The sequence below is a fragment of the Natrix helvetica genome (genome assembly GCF_964273705.1).
Source record: "Natrix helvetica genome assembly, chromosome: 1".
Lineage (NCBI taxonomy): Eukaryota > Metazoa > Chordata > Lepidosauria > Squamata > Natricidae > Natrix > Natrix helvetica.
Window position 1 is genome coordinate 345,470,448 of NC_138548.1, and position 18,819 is coordinate 345,489,266.

At 50.5% G+C, this 18,819-nt stretch overlaps 1 protein-coding gene across 1 annotated transcript; it reads left to right on the plus strand.

Moving 5' to 3' along the window:
- Positions 1-2,955: 2,955 nt before the first annotated feature.
- On the plus strand, positions 2,956-17,282 carry LOC309396425 (uncharacterized protein). The gene is made up of 5 exons (XM_081961541.1): positions 2,956-5,040; positions 5,480-5,868; positions 7,041-7,196; positions 13,718-13,813; positions 16,522-17,282. Exons 2-5 carry the CDS (start codon positions 5,536-5,538, stop codon positions 16,525-16,527), a joined length of 591 nt encoding a protein of 196 aa, XP_081817667.1. The 5' UTR covers positions 2,956-5,040; positions 5,480-5,535; the 3' UTR covers positions 16,528-17,282.
- Positions 17,283-18,819: the final 1,537 nt, after the last annotated feature.

An 18,819-nucleotide genomic window follows, 5' to 3' on the forward strand; every position in this document is an offset into this window, starting at 1 on the left:
AATTAGCTTCTTTATCTGTCTATTTTTAAACACTGAAGTTGTTTTGAGTCACATAGCAGTCATGCTGGCCACTGACCAATCATTTCTAGATGCAGTGTTAGGCCTGTGGTGGGAGGGCAATAACAGCTGTTGGTCAACAGCTGTCAATCACACTTTCCCATGGCTACACGCCCAATTGAAAGCACTTCTGGGTAGACTAAGACCTCATATCACTAGTGCATAGCACACCATGATGAATAAGGTAGCTGGTAGCTGTGACGGAGTGAAAGCTTTTGAGTCACAGTGTAAAAGGAATGGGCGGGGCTTAAACCCTGCTTAATAATGTAGAAATACTACTGATTTTTCTAGATACAGTGCAGGAGTGGAGAGACAACGGGTAGTGAGAGCAGCTGCATTGGAGCTTCCCAGGTATTCCGTGCTTCATGGAAGGGGCAGAAGGGGGCTGCTTCTCATCTTTGGAGTCTCTTGGGTGTTGGGAGCTTTCTGGGAAGGCTTCCCTGATGTTGGGGTGGGGGGGATGGTTGCTTTGTGTTGCACCTTTGGAACTTTAGATAATGAAATTATTAATTGGGAAGGGCCTCTGCACCTCATTTCTAGTAATAATTCAGGCTAAGTTTGTGTGTGTATATAACAGGATTTGAGTAGATAGCATTGCTGAAATGGACTAGCCATTACTAATTAAAAATGGCCTTGCAACACTTTTCACAAGTCCATCCAAGATGTGCTGGCATACTTCGTTAATACCAATGCCAAAGCTTCTGCAACAGCACTGGATATTAGCTGTATTATGGGAAACTATATTCCCCCTAGTTTTTTGTTTTAATCTGCGGGTGACACACAGTAATTAATAGTAATACTAGAATGATATGTTCTGCTTACATTTTCCCTCAGTTTCAGGAGAGGATTTTAGGAGATTAGGACCAACTGTGGACAGAGGAGACGTGTACTAAAATGGGATGAGTAATAAATAAAAGGTTTTGGTGTATAGAGGAAAATCACACAAATATGGTCTGTCTGGGTTTCTGCTGCAGGTTTTTTTCTGCTGAAATTATGACTTGGGAAATGAATCTGGACCTAATTTCTATTAAGTCTTTCAAGAGATATGGGGTGTGTGTGTGTGTTGTGCATGGTTTGGTGTTTGTGTGAGTCTTGCTGAATGCTTTTCAGTTAGTCTAGCCTTCAGATTGTGATACGCTCTACTCATTTCGGAGTTTTTTAAAGATCTAAGATCAACTCAGAATCTCAATTCAATTCAAAATTATTCATTCAGGGAGAGTGGATTCTCTCTCTCTCTCTCTCTCTCTCTCTCTCTCTCTCTCTTACGTACCGCGCGCGCGTGCGCACAGACACACACAGTGTGAAAGGCAGGGAGAGGCGTGGCTGCCTTCCCCGGCCTGCCAGAACTTGTGAAAGAAGAAAACAGATTTCTACTCTCTCTACCGCTCGCTCAATCCTTTGACAGCACAAAAGACGCTCTTCTCGCTGCTGGGAAGCGAAGTTAAAAAAGGGGGAAAGACGAAATAGCCAATCGCGAAGCAAACTGCACGGCCACAGCGCAGAAAGCCCATTTGCCCATCCTTCCGCCTCTTTTCTCATTGGCTGGGATCGACTCAGGAGACTAATTGGCAAAGTGTCAGGTTGCTAAAATGCTTTCTCCCATCCTCAACCCAGAAACTGAGATCTAGAGAGGGAGGAATGAAGCAAGGGTTAGAAATCCGGTTCAACCAAGGAAAAGTGAGTTGATCAAATAAAGGAATGAATCGAAAAACAATAAATTTCTAAAAAGGATTTGATTCCCCAGCCTCAGTTCTTTCTCCCTGCTAGCAAGCAGGGAACTGGATCAGATGGACTCGACTAAACTAGATTATTGGTATGGCCAAAGGAAAAGAAGAATTCTTCAAAAGTCACCAAAGAGAAGCTGGCAGGAAAACTGGAAACTGGTTGGCAGAGTCTGGTTTTCAGGCCCTTTCAGAAGGCTAAGAGGCTGTGTGTATGTTGGTGATGGTGGGAGAGACTTCCCTTCGAGGGACAGGAATCAGGATGTTCCAAAGGGGGGGGGAGCCATGGTAGAAAAGGTTCTTCTCCTGGACCTTGCCAGCTGGAATTCCTTGGCCAATGGGATCTGGAGCATGTTCCTTTTGCAGGCAAAAGTGGGATTAGCCCAAAGTGAAATCAGTTCTAACACTCCTGATCATTGGGGTGAGACAGTTTTCTTACATAACTACAAGGCATGAGTCCAGTCTACTTCAGGGGCTTCCCATCCTACTGGGATTGGCTCACCCTACCAACGCCAGCAGAGGGGGCATGATGTCCAGGAGAAGAGCCTTTTCTGCAGAGGTGGTATTCAGCCAGTTCTGACCAGTTGAAGCAAACCAGTAGTGGAAATTTTGAGTAGTTCGGAGAACCAGCAAATACCACCTTTAGCTGCCTCCCCCCCTCCCCATCTGCTTCCTGAGTTCCAGCTGATCAGCTGGGTCTTCTTTTGTTGCCCTGCACAGGAGAATGGAGCTGGAAAGCAGGTTAATGGGGTGGGGAGGGAAGGGGGATTGTGTAGTATCCTCCTCCCAGGAGTGGGGAAGGAATGGGGATTTTGCAGTATCCTACCCCTGCCACGCCCATCAAGCCATGCCCATAGAACCAGTAGTAAAAATATTTGAATCCCACCACTGATTCTCCGCTGTTGTGCCTGCCCTCTGGAGCATCTTATTCCCCCACCCCAAAGTAAAGTCAGGTCCAACACTCCTGAACTTTTGTTAAGAGCTTAAAATACTTTGCTCTGCCAGTTGGATTGAGGTGCCAATGGAGGGGCTTTATGTTGGGGATGGTAAGGACAGTCGAGAAGATTATAGGAAGTTTGCTTCCCGTTATTCAGGATACTGTTTATAAACAGTATACGCTTAGAGCTCGAAGCATTGTTATAAACCCCCACACACACCCATTTCACGGTCTGTTTCTGTTGCTGCCCTCTGGGAGGTATGTATCACCTGAACCGGTAGTAAAGATGCCAGCTGTTCCTCCAAACCAGTAGTAAAAATATTGCTACCCGTTCAGGCAAATCGATTTTTCCCACAATCAGCTGTGCTGCACGATTTAGTGTTGTGATTTAGCTAGTGTTGGAAGAAATGTCCTTCTGTTTTCAGTTCCAAATTGGGAAAAAGGCACTGGAAACATGGAGGCTGCTTGGAAAAATGGTTTAATGGTGGGCAGGATCACATGGCTTGAGCTCCTGAACAGAAAAAGGGGGACCACATGCTTCCAGATGTTGGGTGAAGAAGAAAAGAGAGAGAAGCTGAAAGTTCCTGATTTTAGGCCCCCTCTGGGCTTTGAACCTGGGCTTGTATTCTGATTGGTTGTCAGACTCCCATGGGGCCACGCAGGAGCAACTCTGTAGGCTGTGTTTTGAATCTAAGTTTGGTTGAGCATTGCTTCTTCCCAGGGTGAGATGGGTAAAGGACTAATACTATCATTCCTTAATCCCATTACCCTGGAGCTGAAGGGGGAGATCTTTGTTATGTAGAATACACTGTCCCAAGCCATTGACAAAGGTGGGTGGAGGGAGGGGAGTGAGTTTCTGTCTCCCATTTAGAGGAAATATTCTGTCCTTTTAATATTTCCTAAAATATTCCATTTTCTATTAGAAGGGTGGGTTTTAACTTCCTACACTAGAAAGGATTTCCAAACCGGTAGCAAAAGTAAGTGGATTTCACCCCTGCTTTGAGATTATGGTATGTCATGCCAAAGACTGAGGCATGTGCTTCATGCAAAAGCCAAGGCAGATGGGAACAGAAATAGCTGCCTGCAAATGGACGTTGGACTCCTCCCAAAAGCCCAGCCTGGTATAAGAAGTAAAATCTCAACTCCAAAGTTATTGGAATACAAAACAGTTTTATTGAAGCATTTGCAAAGGCTGGATCTCAATACACAGAAGTAGGAGACGATACCTGGTTACAGATCTCTGAATATTTTATACATACCTATCACCGGCTTACTTGCCCATCCCTCCCAGGCCCAGTTGATAGGCCCATTATATTATTATACCTAAATGTTTAAAGTTAATTAAGCCCATGCTAAACACTCATCCTCTTCTTGTTTTATTGTACTGTGCAGTGCCTGGCATCAGACAAATGTGGCTGTGCCTTGGATATGTAGGAGTGTGGCTATACTTTAAAATACTAACTCTAAGTAATTTGAACAAAGAATAAACCTTATTCATTCATAAGCTACGTGCTAGTCTACATTATGGGAAATTACAACTTATTACATTGTATAGAGATGAGCCCCAAACCCAGAGGGATGAACGTCCCACAATGTCAACTTAAAGGGGAGACTGGCCAGGTCTGAAAATGTGCAAACAAGGTCCTAAGACCAGGCTAAAATATTCATTCAGCCTGTTCCCTTCTTGCCTCTCTTAGTGAAAGGGAGAAAGGGGGGATTTGGAGGGGTGGAAAATAGCTCTGGGGGGAGAGGTAGTTGGCAGACTTTCCACGACAAAAACAAGTTTTCTCCTGGGAAGTTTGGACACGCTGGTATAAAATAAACGGTGGTTGTTTTTCTTTCTGAATCCCTATAAATATAACTGTCCGTAGTAAAAGAAAGAAAGAAAGAAAGAAAGAAAGAAAGAAAGAAAGAAAGAAAGAAAGAAAGAAAGAAAGAAAGAAAGAAAGAAAGAAAGAAAGAAAGAAAGAAAGAACCAACCCTTGGTGTGCTCTCTCTTTTCTCTCTCAACCGAAACTGAGCGTTGGGTTAAATAGTAGTCAGTTCTTATCCTCCCCCTGAAATGATTCATGACTGCCCAGAAGGAGGTGGAGCAGGGACTGTTGGCTAGAAACCAAGTAGCAAGCAGCCAGAGCAGCTATTTGCCGCACATAGCTTCCCTCCCACACCAATAGTGAGAGGGCAGGAAGGGAGAAAAGGGAACCAACTTTGCGGTCTTCTTGGAGTGGAAAAAACGGCCATATCTCTGGCATTCCTCCCCCCAACGGAGCGGCCTCTCCTCCTTCCGTACCCCGAATTCCTGAGCTCCGGAGGTCTTGGAAAAAGGTAAGCGGAGTGTCGTTGATGGGAGTGGGTGATGCAGGGGGCGGCCAAGGGGCTGCGGGGACCCCACGGGGCTAGCAAGCGAGACACGGGGGTCCCCCATTTGGACGGGGGAGGAAAGGGTACAAGGGCGCTTATTCCTACACGAGGGCCTCGCAGGAGCCCTCTTCGGCCGCTTCTCTTCGTCCCTCTCTCCCAGGGAAAGTCTGGAGGGGAGGGGAAGCAGGGGGAGGAGGGAGGGCAGTGGTGAAGAATTAAGAGAAGAATGGGGACTTTCAGGAGAGGAGAGAAGAAAGAAGCTTTCTACTGGGGCGCCCTGAGATAAAACAGGGCTTGGTTTTCCTGTCTAAATCTCCCTAAATATGCCTGTAAATAGGACGGGAGGGGGATCGGGTCTGGCGAGGAAAGCGAAACTGTATTTCTCTCTCTCCCTCCTGTACAGCTTCACTCTCTGCCAAGGACTGTCGGTGACAAAAGTACCCAGGAGAAGGCGATAAAATGGCCGAAAGGAACGGAAAGACTGAAACGTTGCGTCCTCGGATTCAGAGCTCCAGCCCCGCCCGGGAGCCAGAGAAAAAGGGCCCTTTTAAGAGGCAGAAGAGGAGGGGAAAAGCAAGCGGCGAGAGGAGGAGCGAGGGAACTTTATTTCGACTTCGCGAAACAGTCCTCTTTGACCGCTTGCCTGGGCTGGGTTTGGGAGGCTGGCGACGAATGGGAAGCAGCTTCGGCAGAATCTCGGGGAAAAGGCGGCCGCTTCTGCCAGGCAGTCCAGCACGGCAGAGCTGCTCCTTCGAGACACACGACCTCCTGAGCTCTGGTGCGCTTGGAAAGGTAAGGGAGCAATCGGTGGTTGCAGGGCGGGGGTGGGGGTGGGCTCGGAGTTGACCCAAAGGATGGGAGGAGAAACATGGGGCATCTCAGTGACTGGGGGGGGGGGAGGCTGGAGCACTTGTGCATGCACTAGATGACACACACACACACACACACACACACACACACACACACACACACTGGAAGCAGCCCCATATTCCTCTCCTGCCTGTTTCTCTCTCCCTCTGCCCCACCTCCACTCCAGAAGCAGCCCCATGTTCCCCATCCCTCCTCTTCCCTCTCCCTCTGCCCCTCCCCCACTCCAGAAGCACCCCGATATTCCCCTCTGGCCTCCTCCCTTCTTCTGGTGATTTGTGAAAGGGATCATGTAACGTTTAGAGCAGTGGTTATCAACCTGTGGGTCGGGACCCCTTTGGGGGTCGAACGACCCTTTCACAGGGGTCGCCAAAGCCATTGGAAAACACATTTTCAAAAAAATACGGAAAACAAAAAATAATTTTATGGTTGGACGTCACCATAGGATGAGGAACTGTATTCAAGGGTCGCGGCATTAGGAAGGTTGAGACCCACTGTTTTAGACACTGCAACGGCCATAAGTATGAACCAGTTGGCAAGCATCTAAAGTTTGTTCACATGATCATGGGGATGCTACAAAGGTTGTAAGTGTGAAAAATGGTCATAAGTAATTTTTTTCAGTGCCGTTGTAACTTCAAACGGTCACTAAGTGAACTGCTGTAAGTTGATGATTACCTGTCTGTATGTGTATTCTTGTGAATATGCAGTTCCCCTGGGAGACCATTTTTTTTTAAACAAAGTTTTATTGGTTTTTTTGAGAATTTACAGGGGAAAAGGTAAAGGAAGGGTTACAAATTTTGGCAGTTGCATACTCATACATGTACACAACATTCATTGCTAAGTAGTAACATATAGTCAGCATATGTATTCAGTTAATAATTTCGATCAGTTTATGTCAGGTAAATTTTCTTATTCATTTTTGTGATCTGAGCTTTCTTGGTATTGCCCCATTTCCTCCCGCCGACAGAGCTCCGGCCCCTCCCATGTCCTGTGTGTCAGTTGTCGGATCATCTGGTTTTTCTAGGAGTACTTTATTTTTTTCCATAAAGGCCTGCGCCTCTATGGGTGTATTAATTCTAACTCTTGTCTCCTCCCAGAATATTAGCATACCTTCAGGCATCAGCCATCTGAACCACACCCCCTTCTGGTATAATTTATTCGCCAAAGGCGGCGGCTTCTGCCAGGCAGTCCAGCAGGGCAGCGGCTGCTCCTTCGAGACACACGACCTCCTGAGCTCTGGTGCCCTTGGAAAGGTAAGGGAGCAAAAGGTGGTTGCAGGGTGGGGGTGGGGGTGGGTGGGCTCGGAGTTGGCCCAAAGGATGGGAAGAGAAACATGAGGCATCTCAGTGACTGGGGGGAGGCTGGAAGACTTGTGCATGCACTAGATGACACACACACACACACACACACACACATTGGAAGCAGCCCCATATTCCTTTCCTGCCTGTTTCCCTCTCCCTCTGGCCCTCCCCCACTCTAAGAGCACCCCCATATTCCCCCCTCCTCTCTGCCTCTGGCCCTCCCCCACTCTAAGAGCACCCCCATATTCCCCCCTCCTCTCTGCCTCTGGCCCTCCCCCACTCTAAGAGCACCCCCATATTCCCCCCTCCTCTCTGCCTCTGGCCCTCCCCCACTCTAAGAGCACCCCCATATTCCCCCCTCCTCTCTGCCTCTGGCCCTCCCCCACTCTTAAGAGCACCCCCATATTCCCCCCTCCTCTCTGCCTCTGGCCCTCCCCCACTCTAAGAGCACCCCCATATTCCCCCCTCCTCTCTGCCTCTGGCCCTCCCCCACTCTAAGAGCACCCCCATATTCCCCCCTCCTCTCTGCCTCTGGCCCTCCCCCACTCTAAGAGCACCCCCATATTCCCCCCTCCTCTCTGCCTCTGGCCCTCCCCCACTCTAGGAGCACCTCCATATTCCCCACCCCCTCCTTTTCCCTCTCCCTCTGGCCCTCCCCCACTCTAGGAGCTCCCCCATATTCCCCCCCCTCTCTCCCTCTGCCCCTCCCCCACACCAGGAGCACCCCATATCCCACCTGCCTCTTCCCTCCCCCTCTACCCCTCCCCCACTCTAGGAGCACCCCCATATTCCCTACCCCCTTCTTTTCCTGCTCCCTCTGCCCCTCCCCCACTCTAGGAGCACCCCCATATTCCCCTCTCCCTCTGCCCCTCCCCCCCACTAGGAGCACCCCCATATTCCCCCCTCCTCTCTCCCTCTGCCCCTCCCCCACACCAGGAGCACCCCATATCCCACCTGCCTCTTCCCTCCCCCTCTACCCCTCCCCCACTCTAGGAGCACCCCCATATTCCCTACCCCCTTCTTTTCCCGCTCCCTCTGGCCCTCCCCCACACCAGGAGCCCCCATATCCCCTCTTCCTCTTCCCTCCCCCTCTGCCCCTCCCCCACTCTAGGAGCACCCCCATATTCCCCCTGCCTCTTCCCTCCCCCTATGCCCCTCCCCCCCTCTAGGAGCACCCCCATATTCCCCCCTCCTCTCCCTTTCTGCCCCTCCCCCACACCAGGAGCACCTACATATCACTCCTGCCTCTTCCCTCCCCCTCTGCCCCTCCCCCACTCTAGGAGCACCCCCATATTCCCCCGCCTCTTCCCTCCCCCTATGCCCCTCCGCCCCTCTAGGAGCACCCCCATATTCCCCTCTCCCTCTGCCCCTCCCCCCCACTAGGAGCACCCCCATATCACCCCTGCCTCTTCCCTCCCCCTCTGCCCCTCCCCCCCTCTAGGAGCACCCCCATATTCCCCCCTCCTCTCTCTCTGCCCCTCCCCCACACCAGGAGCACCCCCATATTCCCCCTGCCTCTTCCCTCCCCCTATGCCCCTCCCCCCCTCTAGGAGCACCCCCATATTCCCCTCTCCCTCTGCCCCTCCCCCCCACTAGGAGCACCCCCATATCACCCCTGCCTCTTCCCTCCCCCTCTGCCCCTCCCCCCCACTAGGAGCACCCCCATATTCCCCCCTCCTCTCCCTCTCTGCCCCTCCCCCACACCTGGAGCACCTCCATATCCCCCCCTCCTCTCTCCCTCTGCCCCTCCCCCCCTCTAGGAGCACCCCCATATTCCCCACCCCCTGCCTCTTCCCTCCCCCTCTGCCCCTCCCCCACTCTAGGAGCACCCCCATATTCCCCCCTCCTCTCTCCCTCTGCCCCTCCCCCACTCTAGGAGCACCCCCATATTCCCCCTGCCTCTTCCCTCCCCCTCTGCCCCTCCCCCACTCTAGGAGCACCCCCATATTCCCTACCCTCCTCTCTCCCTCTGCCCCTCCCCCACACCAGGAGCACCTCCATATCCCCCCTGCCTCTTCCCTCCCCCTCTGCCCCTCCCCCACTCTAGGAGCACCCCCATATTCCCCCTGCCTCTTCCCTCCCCCTATGCCCCTCCTACACTCTAGGAGCACCCCCATATCCCCCCCTCCTCTCTCCCTCTGCCCCTCCCCCACACCAGGAGCACCTCCATATCCCCCCTCCTCTCTCTCTGCCCCACCCCCACACCAGGAGCACCTCCATATCCCCCCTGCCTCTTCCCTCCCACTCTGCCCCTCCCCCACTCTAGGAGCACCCCCATATTCCCCCTGCCTCTTCCCTCCCCCTATGCCCCTCCCCCACTCTAGGAGCACCCCCATATCTCCCCTGCCTCTTCCCTCCCCCTCTGCCCCTCCCCCACTCTAGGAGTACCCCCATATTCCCCCCTCCTCTTCCCCTCTGCCCCTCCCCCCCACTAGGAGCACCCCCATATTCCCCCCTCCTCTCTCCCTCTGCCCCTCCCCCCCTCTAGGAGCACCCCCATATTCCCCCCTCCTCTCTCCCTCTGCCCCTCCCCCACTCTAGGAGCACCCCCATATCCCCCCTTCCTCTCTCCCTCTGCCCCTCCCCCACACCAGGAGCACCTCCATATCCCCCCTGCCTCTTCCCTCCCCCTCTGCCCCTCCCCCACTCTAGGAGCACCCCCATATTCCCCTCTCCCTCTGCCCCTCCCCCCCACTAGGAGCACCCCCATATTCCCCCCTCCTCTCTCCCTCTGCCCCTCCCCCACACCAGGAGCACCTCCATATCCCCCCTGCCTCTTCCCTCCCCCTCTGCCCCTCCCCCACTCTAGGAGTACCCCCATATTCCCCCCTCCTCTTCCCCTCTGCCCCTCCCCCCCACTAGGAGCACCCCCATATTCCCCCCTCCTCTCTCCCTCTGCCCCTCCCCCCCTCTAGGAGCACCCCCATATTCCCCCCTCCTCTCTCCCTCTGCCCCTCCCCCACTCTAGGAGCACCCCCATATCCCCCCTTCCTCTCTCCCTCTGCCCCTCCCCCACACCAGGAGCACCTCCATATCCCCCCTGCCTCTTCCCTCCCCCTCTGCCCCTCCCCCACTCTAGGAGCACCCCCATATTCCCCTCTCCCTCTGCCCCTCCCCCCCCACTAGGAGCACCCCCATATTCCCCCCTCCTCTCTCCCTCTGCCCCTCCCCCACACCAGGAGCACCTCCATATCCCCCCTGCCTCTTCCCTCCCCCTATGCCCCTCCCCCCCTCTAGGAGCAGCCCCATATTCCCCCCTCCTCTTCCCCTATGCCCCTCCCCCCCACTAGGAGCAGACCCATATTCCCCCCTCCTCTTCCCCTATGCCCCTCCCCCACACCAGGAGCACCTCTCTCTCTGCCCCACCCCCACACCAGGAGCACCTCCATATCCCCCCTGCCTCTTCCCTCCCACTCTGCCCCTCCCCCCCTCTAGAAGCACCCCCATATTCCCCCCTCCTCTCCCTCTCTGCCCCTCCCCCCCACTAGGAGCACCCCCATATTCCCCCCTCCTCTCTCCCTCTGCCCCTCCCCCACACCAGGAGCACCTCCATATCCCCCCTGCCTCTTCCCTCCCCCTCTGCCCCTCCCCCACTCTAGGAGCACCCCCATATTCCCCTCTCCCTCTGCCCCTCCCCCCCACTAGGAGCACCCCCATATTCCCCCCTCCTCTCTCCCTCTGCCCCTCCCCCACACCAGGAGCACCTCCATATCCCCCCTGCCTCTTCCCTCCCCCTATGCCCCTCCCCCCCTCTAGGAGCAGCCCCATATTCCCCCCTCCTCTTCCCCTATGCCCCTCCCCCCCACTAGGAGCAGACCCATATTCCCCCCTCCTCTTCCCCTATGCCCCTCCCCCACACCAGGAGCACCTCTCTCTCTGCCCCACCCCCACACCAGGAGCACCTCCATATCCCCCCTGCCTCTTCCCTCCCACTCTGCCCCTCCCCCCCTCTAGAAGCACCCCCATATTCCCCCCTCCTCTCCCTCTCTGCCCCTCCCCCCCACTAGGAGCACCCCCATATTCCCCCCTCCTCTCTCCCTCTGCTCCTCCCCCATACCAGGAGCACCTCCATATCCCCCTTGCCTCTTCCCTCCTCCTATGCCCCTCCCCCCCTCTAGGAGCACCCCCATATTCCCCCCCTCCTCTCCCCCTCTGCCCCTCCCCCACTCTAGGAGCACCCCCATATTTCCCATCCCCTCCTTTTCCCTCTCCCTCTGGCCCTCCTCCACTCCAGAAGCACCCCCATATTCCCCTCCGGCCTTGAGCGGGGGTGGGGGGCAGAGGCTGAAGTAGTGTGTATGCACAGGACGGGGGAGTGGAGACTGTGGAAGGGAGTGGAGACAGCACGTGGCCGGATTTGCAAGGTTCGAGCGCGATTGGCCCTGCCCCAATGGAGGCCCTGAAAAGGATTGGAGAGGGAACTGGGCAGCAGACAAGGAAAAGGGGCCGATCTCCCGTTGACTTGGCTTTTCAACCTTCCTTGAAGCAATCTAAGATTGAGGACTTTGTTTTGGCTCGGTCTTCTGGTCAGGGAGCTTCTGAGGGCGTCGCCCCCCGAGCTGAGAATGAAGACTTACCTGAAACTGCGGCCCTTAACCACCCCTTGCATGAGCCTACTCTTGTAGAACTTTTGGCTCAGCAATGTTTTCTGGCTGCAGAAACTACAGCGAGCATTCAGCTCCAGCTTGATAGAATAGTAAGTACTTTAAACAACTTAGTCTCCTGGACTACCAGTGGGTGTTCTGGGATGATTGCTCGGCAGTCGGTGGGGAAATCCTGGTCAACGAAATTCTACCAACAGACTGAATTCTGCATCCTATGATGCGAATAGCCTGGTCTTACAGCCAAAACAGGTGGCCCTCATCATTAATCCCATTAATGGCAATTTACCTTACTGGATAATATAATATAATTCAATTCAGCCAGACATTGTAAGGACGAATTAACAAATTTTGCTGGCATTCAGTTAGCCCTTCTAGCAGCCCAACACAACAAGATAATTCTTAGTGGGTGTACCCTAGGTACGTGATGGCGAACTTATGGCACACATGCCACAGGTGGCACATGAAGCCCTTTTTGCTAGCACGCAAGCAGTTGCCCAGCTCAGACCCACTGCGCATGCCCGCGCCTCCCGCCAGCCAGATGACCTTTGAGTGTCTGGTGTCAGCAGGAGACAGGTGTGAATGTGTTCTTCTCCGACAATCTGGTGGTATCCGACTGATTGCAGTCCTTGCTGGATGTTGCTCACTCATGCAGAGCACATGTCCAGCAAAGCACATTCTTCATTCACACTTCGTTTGTTTAATAATAGAATTATATGTTCCGCTACTTTTTTTCTAAAGATTTAAGGAGAGGTTTTAGGAGAGTAAAATAAATTGTGAATATAAGAGATAGTGGGTGAGTCACTGAATTGGATAAAAATAAATGAGTAAAAAGCATTGGTGTATAGAGAAAAATTACATAAACTATCATCTCCTGCCTGGGTCTCCAATAGAGCTTTTTCTGCTGCAATTATGAGAAAATTAAGAGATATGTTTCTCCTGTGTTGTGTGTGGATTTATATTGTAAGTGTTGCTATATTAAAAGTTTTTTAATCTAGCCTTCAGAGTCTCTGATAGGGTCCTGTTGTGATCCAGCAGAATCCTTGGCAGCTGCTGAGCGACTCAGATAGCGATGAACCCTGGGAGTCGGCTATGGAGGAGGTGGAGGCTCCTGGGCAGGGTTCAGACGCAGAGCAGGGACCAGAGAGGCTGGTTGGCCACCAGGAGACGCCTGAGGCATGGAGCAGTGGGGAAGATCAGAGGGAGTTTGTCTCTGATGCCCGGCAGAGAAGGGCGGAGAAATGAAGGCAACAGCTGCTCCGGAGACAAGCTCCTTAGAGATAATGAAGCTCAGGTGGTTGTGGCATGGCCTCTCCCAAGAGTGTATATAAGAGGGGATTTTGGGAGGAAGCTGTTGGCAGGACTCAACCGTTCGTAACAGTATTGAGGAACTCTTGTCTGGTCTGTCTTGTAGTCCGTTCTGTTTGATTTGGGTTGCTGCCAACTATTCTTGCATGTTATTATTGCCTGGGCTTTCAGCCAACAGAGTTGCAATCTTTGTGATTAAAGAGTGGAAACAGCCAAGCCTGTGTCGGCGTTCATTACCAGACGGAGGGGGGTCAGAACAGGGTCCCATCTTAGCTTTTTAAGATTAGCCAAGATCAGCTTCTGATTCTCAATTGAATAAAGCCCTTTTGACATGAAGTAAATAACAGAATGTTGGATATTTATTTTGCACTTCTATTAAAAAGTTGCCCAATTTATTGATGGCAATAAAAAAAAAACGTTGCATGACAAATTATTTTCTGCTGCATGCTCTTTAAGAGGCTGTGTCCTACATAAAAAAGAGATTCTTTGAAATTAGTAGCAATTTGCCAGCTTCTGTATGCATCTTGGCCTTCCTTCTTTTTACAGCCCCAATTTCAATTCCAGATTATACAGAGCCAAGAATGCCGAATATGGATGAGGAGAAACAGCTGCAGGACTCACCTTTCAATGGATCTGCAAGTGGACCGGAGGAAGATGCAGGTAGTAATAACAATATCAATATCTGGAAGCCAGTCACGCAAATGAGGGATTGAAGTGTCCAAGCCGTAGCCACAGGGGTATATGGAGTAATTCAAAACATGCACCGTGTCCCCAATGGGATATAAAGAAGCAAGTATCATTGCAGAGTTAGCCTGTCATCCTAGTGAGCTTTAAGAGGTCATTTACCATGTTTTCCCAAAAATAAGACAGGGTCTTATTTTCTTTTGAACCCCAAAATAAACACTTGGCCTTATTTTCGGGGAGGTATTATTATTTTTGAGATGCAGGAGGCGGTGAGCGTGATCACTTTATGGCTGCTGCTGTGGTGCAATATTTTTGGGGAGGGATTATTTTAGCACGTGTGCTCAAAAGTCCGATTGGGCTTATTATCCAGGGAGGTCTTATTTTTCAAAGAACAGGGCACATCAAATGTACAGGAGAGAAAGAAGTCTGCTCGGAATATGCAAAAGTACAGATTTTACTATGGATCTGTCTGGACATGTTCCTTGCCCAAGATGCTCCAAAAAGAAGAAGAAGAAGAAAAGGGATTTATTCCCGCGACTGTGTAGTTTATTTCAGGCAGTTGAATGTCAGCCCCGTTTTATCCCAACCCCAGTGCATACATTCATGCAGTTTTCCTGCTGCATTGTCAATTTTATTTCTTCAATTTCTATAGCTGCCTTACTCATTCAAAGCACTCTTGAGCGTGTATAATTTTAAACAAATGAAGGTGAATATTCATGTTTAGGATATAATTATAATTACTAGAACATTACTTATAGTTTTAGAATATAATTCTATATTCTAATAGAATATAGCTCTATTGTTTTAGAATATAGAATTATAAATTAATGTATAATATACATATATAAATTATAGAACCATTAGCATAATTAAAAACAATAAAACAGTAAAAAGACCCAGAAAAGAAATAGAAATAGCAGCCAAGATAGTTAATCAACTAATGGGAAAGCCAAGAAATGGGGCCCTTGCCCCATTCTGGCCTCCAGGCCCAGGTGCCTAGCCAGGTTTTTAATGCCTTGGGAAAAGCCAGTAGGGTTGGGGCCATTCTAATCTCTGGGGGAGAAATAGCCCACAAGACAGAAGCTACAGCAGGGAAGGCCTGTCTTCTAGTTTCTTCCAGTCCCACTTTTTGGGGGCTGATGGGAAGTGTAGCATACCCAATCCTGCTTCCCCAGACCCAACTTTACTTTATGTTTCACTCTTTGCTTTAATTGAACCAGATGAAACGCAAGTATAGACTGGAGCATCATCTTTATTTACAGAAGTGCCTCCAGATGCATGAGGGGGAGGGGGGAGGATTAGAGGTAAAAACTCCTAAGCCGTTGTATTTTCTCAGTGAGAACATTGTAGCTCAGTTTCTTTTCATCAGATTAAGACTGGCATTTTAGCTGATTCAAGAGGAGGGCTTTTGGGTTTGGAAATTATACAACAAAAAGCAAAAAAAAAAAAAAACCCTTGCCAACTTAGAAATGTGCATAATATTTTTGTGTTTTCAGCTCAAGGAGAGCCAGTATCCAGATTTTTCTCGACCTAACTTTTTCTCTTCTTCTTTTGTGTGTGTGTGCAGAATGTGCCAAGACAATCAAAAGGAGATTATTTGGCAGTAAACGCAAAATGGCAATTCTAGCAGTCATTTATCTACTCATCTTCAGTGGTATCTTTTCCCTGGGTAAGGAATCCTGACCCTAATACTTTTGCCTTTAAATGCTACACGTAACTTCATGAAGCTGAATGCAGTTCGATCAGAAACATAAGAGTTGGCCTTGTCCCTATTTTTAGCTACTGTAATCTACTTCATCCAATACAAGAAAATTCAGGTCCGAAGTTTGGAACAAGTCTTGATGTTTGAAAAATGGGGGAGAAACATATATTTATTTAGTGATTTCCTGCCAAAAGCAATAAATGTGAAATAGGTGGACAAAGATGCGATAGGTTGGCCAAATTAGAGGAAAATCCCACAAATAGATTTGTGGCTGAATAAATGGATTTGCATCTGGTATCTTTGATCCAAATCCATCAGGCAAACCACTGCTCAAGTCCTTAGTCCCTATTAATCTGAGGATTGCAGGTCAGAGGTCATTACATCTGCTAGAACCCTGATGGCAAACCTGTGGCACATGTGTCTCAGGTGGCACGTGGAGCCATATCTGAGGGCATGCATTCCCTTATGTCAGATCCAGCTTGCATGTGCACACTGGCCATCTGATTTTCAGCCTTCCGGAGGGTGGAGAGAGAATATAGTGAGCGCACAGGCCTCACTGAAGTCTCCAAACTTCCGGTAGGCTATTTTTCACCCCCTCCAGGCTTCTGGAGGTTTTCTGAAGCCTGGGAAGAGTGGAAAACGGCCCAACGGGCCTACCAGAAGCCCGGAGGCTTTAGTGAGGCCTGCACGCACGTGAGGGGGGTGGGTTGTATGAGTTGTGCATGCACGTGCGGGGGGGGGGGGGGCATTGCATTACGGGCGTGGGCACACACGTGCATGCTATTTTGCACGCCCACACCCTTTTGGCAGCTGTGCAGAAAACCATTCACCATCACTGTGCTAGAATATGGGGCTTCTCATTTAGATTGGGTGTTATCAGAACTCACTAATAGACTCTGACAGAGCAGGAGGTTCCCATCTTACCCATAAGAACAGAATGGGATTAATTAGTGTCTATTCTTTCCATCTTTCTCTGTTCTAGGAATAATAGTAGGATTAAACTACCAAAGGGATGTGGTAAAATGTCCGCCTGTTACATGTCCACCTGATTGGATTGCACATCAGGGACACTGTTACAATCGTTCAAGAGAAGAAAAGAACTGGATGGAGAGCCAGAACGACTGTATTTTGCACAATGCTTCCTTGGCCAAAATTACAAAGGAGGAAATGGTGAGTAATGTAACTGGACACCATGGAAGTACTGTTCCTTCATTGATGGTGCATGCTCTTCTACAGCATGAAAAAGATTTTGTCCTCCTATTGAAAAAAATCTCCTTGGATGCCTTTCTGAATAAAAGCTTCAAAAGCCTTTTAATCTTCTCCAGGTTCCAAAATCTGCCAGTTTTACAAAGCAGAAAATTAAAAATCCAAGAATATCATTGAAATAAACGTCACTGTCATCATCTTCTTTCATTTTTTCCTGCTTAGAAACATCTGATCACTATCTCCAAATGATTAATTGATGTGAATTTCAGAACAGAGATAGAATCAGGAAGCAAGCAAACTAGACATTGCCAAGATACATTATAAGAAAATCAGAGTATTTTTTCTTCTAAAAAAGGTTTTAAGTTTACATTTAAAAAGTTAATTGGCGTCTTATCATTTTGCCGCTCACCAAAGAACTACTTGATATGTTTTATTGGGGTTAATTACTGTTCAAAAGATACCTTTAATAAGTTCAGAAATTCAGCTGGAAATCTAGCAGTGCAAGGTTCCAACATGCACAGTTTTTGTTTCTTTTTTCAAAAAGGATTTTGTGACCAATCTCACAAAAAACCACGTCTTTTGGATCGGCCTCAAGAGAGAACCAGATCAACCCTGGAAGTGGCTAGATGGAGAAAATTCAACGTGAGTCTTCCCCTTTTCCTTTCGGTTACAAGAATGGAGAGAGTTCACTGTGTCGCAGATATCCGGGTGTGAGTCTCTGGGTGTGAGATGGGGCCCAGGGAGGCAGCTGGGCCTGCTGATTGTATACTTGGCTCCTTGCTATACATCAGCGGTCCTGCCTGAACTCTTCGAGCAGATCGCAGAGATGGCAGTTGAGACCCCCAAACTTCTAGTTATGGGGGATTTCAACCTGCCATCGATGGGAGAAGCATCCGAGGTGGTTCGGGAGTTCATGGGTTCCATGACAGCCATGGGCCTGACTCAATTAATTCAGGGCCCCACGCATGAGGGAGGCCACACACTGGATCTTGTTTTTGTCTCCGAGCAGTGGATGAGGGATCTAGGAGTAGGGGATCTAGTCATTACGTCCCTGTCATGGTCAGATCACTCACTTCTCCGGCTCGATTTCCCGGGCGCTTCCTGTAGACCTGACCCGCTCCCGGATGGAGGACCTGGTAGCCGCATGGAATAGTGCGGCCGCCGGGGCCTTAGACCGGGTTGCGCCTCTGCGGCCTCTCCGGTGGCAACAAACCGCCCTGGCTCCTTGGTTTAACGAGGAGCTAAGGGCGATGAAATGCCACAAGAGACGCCTAGAGAGCAGATCCTCCCGTTCCGAATTTGACCGAACACAGGTAAGAACCTACTTAAGGACTTACCTTGTGGCATTAAGAGTGGAAAAACGTCGACATTGCGCCACTCTTATTGCGTCCGCAGAGAACCGCCCTGCCGCCCTGTTTTGGGTGACCCGCTCCCTCTTGTCACAGAGGCCGCGGGAAGCCCCTCTGCAGGGCAGGGCAGAGGAATTTGGGGAATACCTGCAGGATAAAATCACTCAAATCCGGAGGGAATGGGTCCCCCTCAGTGTTCCAGAGGGGACGTCCAAGGCGAGTCTTGAGAGACCATTCTGGGAGGAGTTTGACTCTGTTGCCACCGAGGATTTGGACAGGCTGCGTGGGCGACTGCGAGCCACCACATGTTTATTGGACCCGTGTCCCTCCTGGCTTGTACTGGCATCCTGGGAGGACACACGAGGCTGGCTACTGGGACTAGTGAACGCTTCATTGAGTGAGGGGTTCCTGCCAGCCGTCTTGAAAGAGGCGGTTGTGAGGCCCTTGCTCAAGAAGCCTTCGCTGGACCCAACTAATTATCGTCCCGTCTCCAACCTTCCCTTTTTAACGAAGGTTGTAGAGAGTGTGGTGGCTCAACAGTTCCCACGTCACCTGGAGGAATCTGATTATCTAGACCCGCGCCATTCCGGCTTCCGACCCGGGCACAGCACAGAGACGGCCTTGGTCGCGTTGGTGGATGATCTCTGGAGGGCCAGAGATAGGGGTTGTTCCTCTATCCTGGTCCTATTAGATCTCTCAGCGGCTTTTGATACCATCGACCATGG

Bases quoted from the DNA above. Each gene is read 5' to 3' on its own strand.
- LOC309396425 (XM_081961541.1), top strand. From the start codon at position 5,536: ATGGCCGAAAGGAACGGAAAGACTGAAACGTTGCGTCCTCGGATTCAG. The intron at 5,869-7,040 runs GTAAGGGAGCAA...GTCTCCTCCCAG, and splicing joins GCTCTGGTGCGCTTGGAAAG to AATATTAGCATACCTTCAGG. The intron at 7,197-13,717 runs GTAAGGGAGCAA...TTTCAATTCCAG, and splicing joins GCTCTGGTGCCCTTGGAAAG to ATTATACAGAGCCAAGAATG.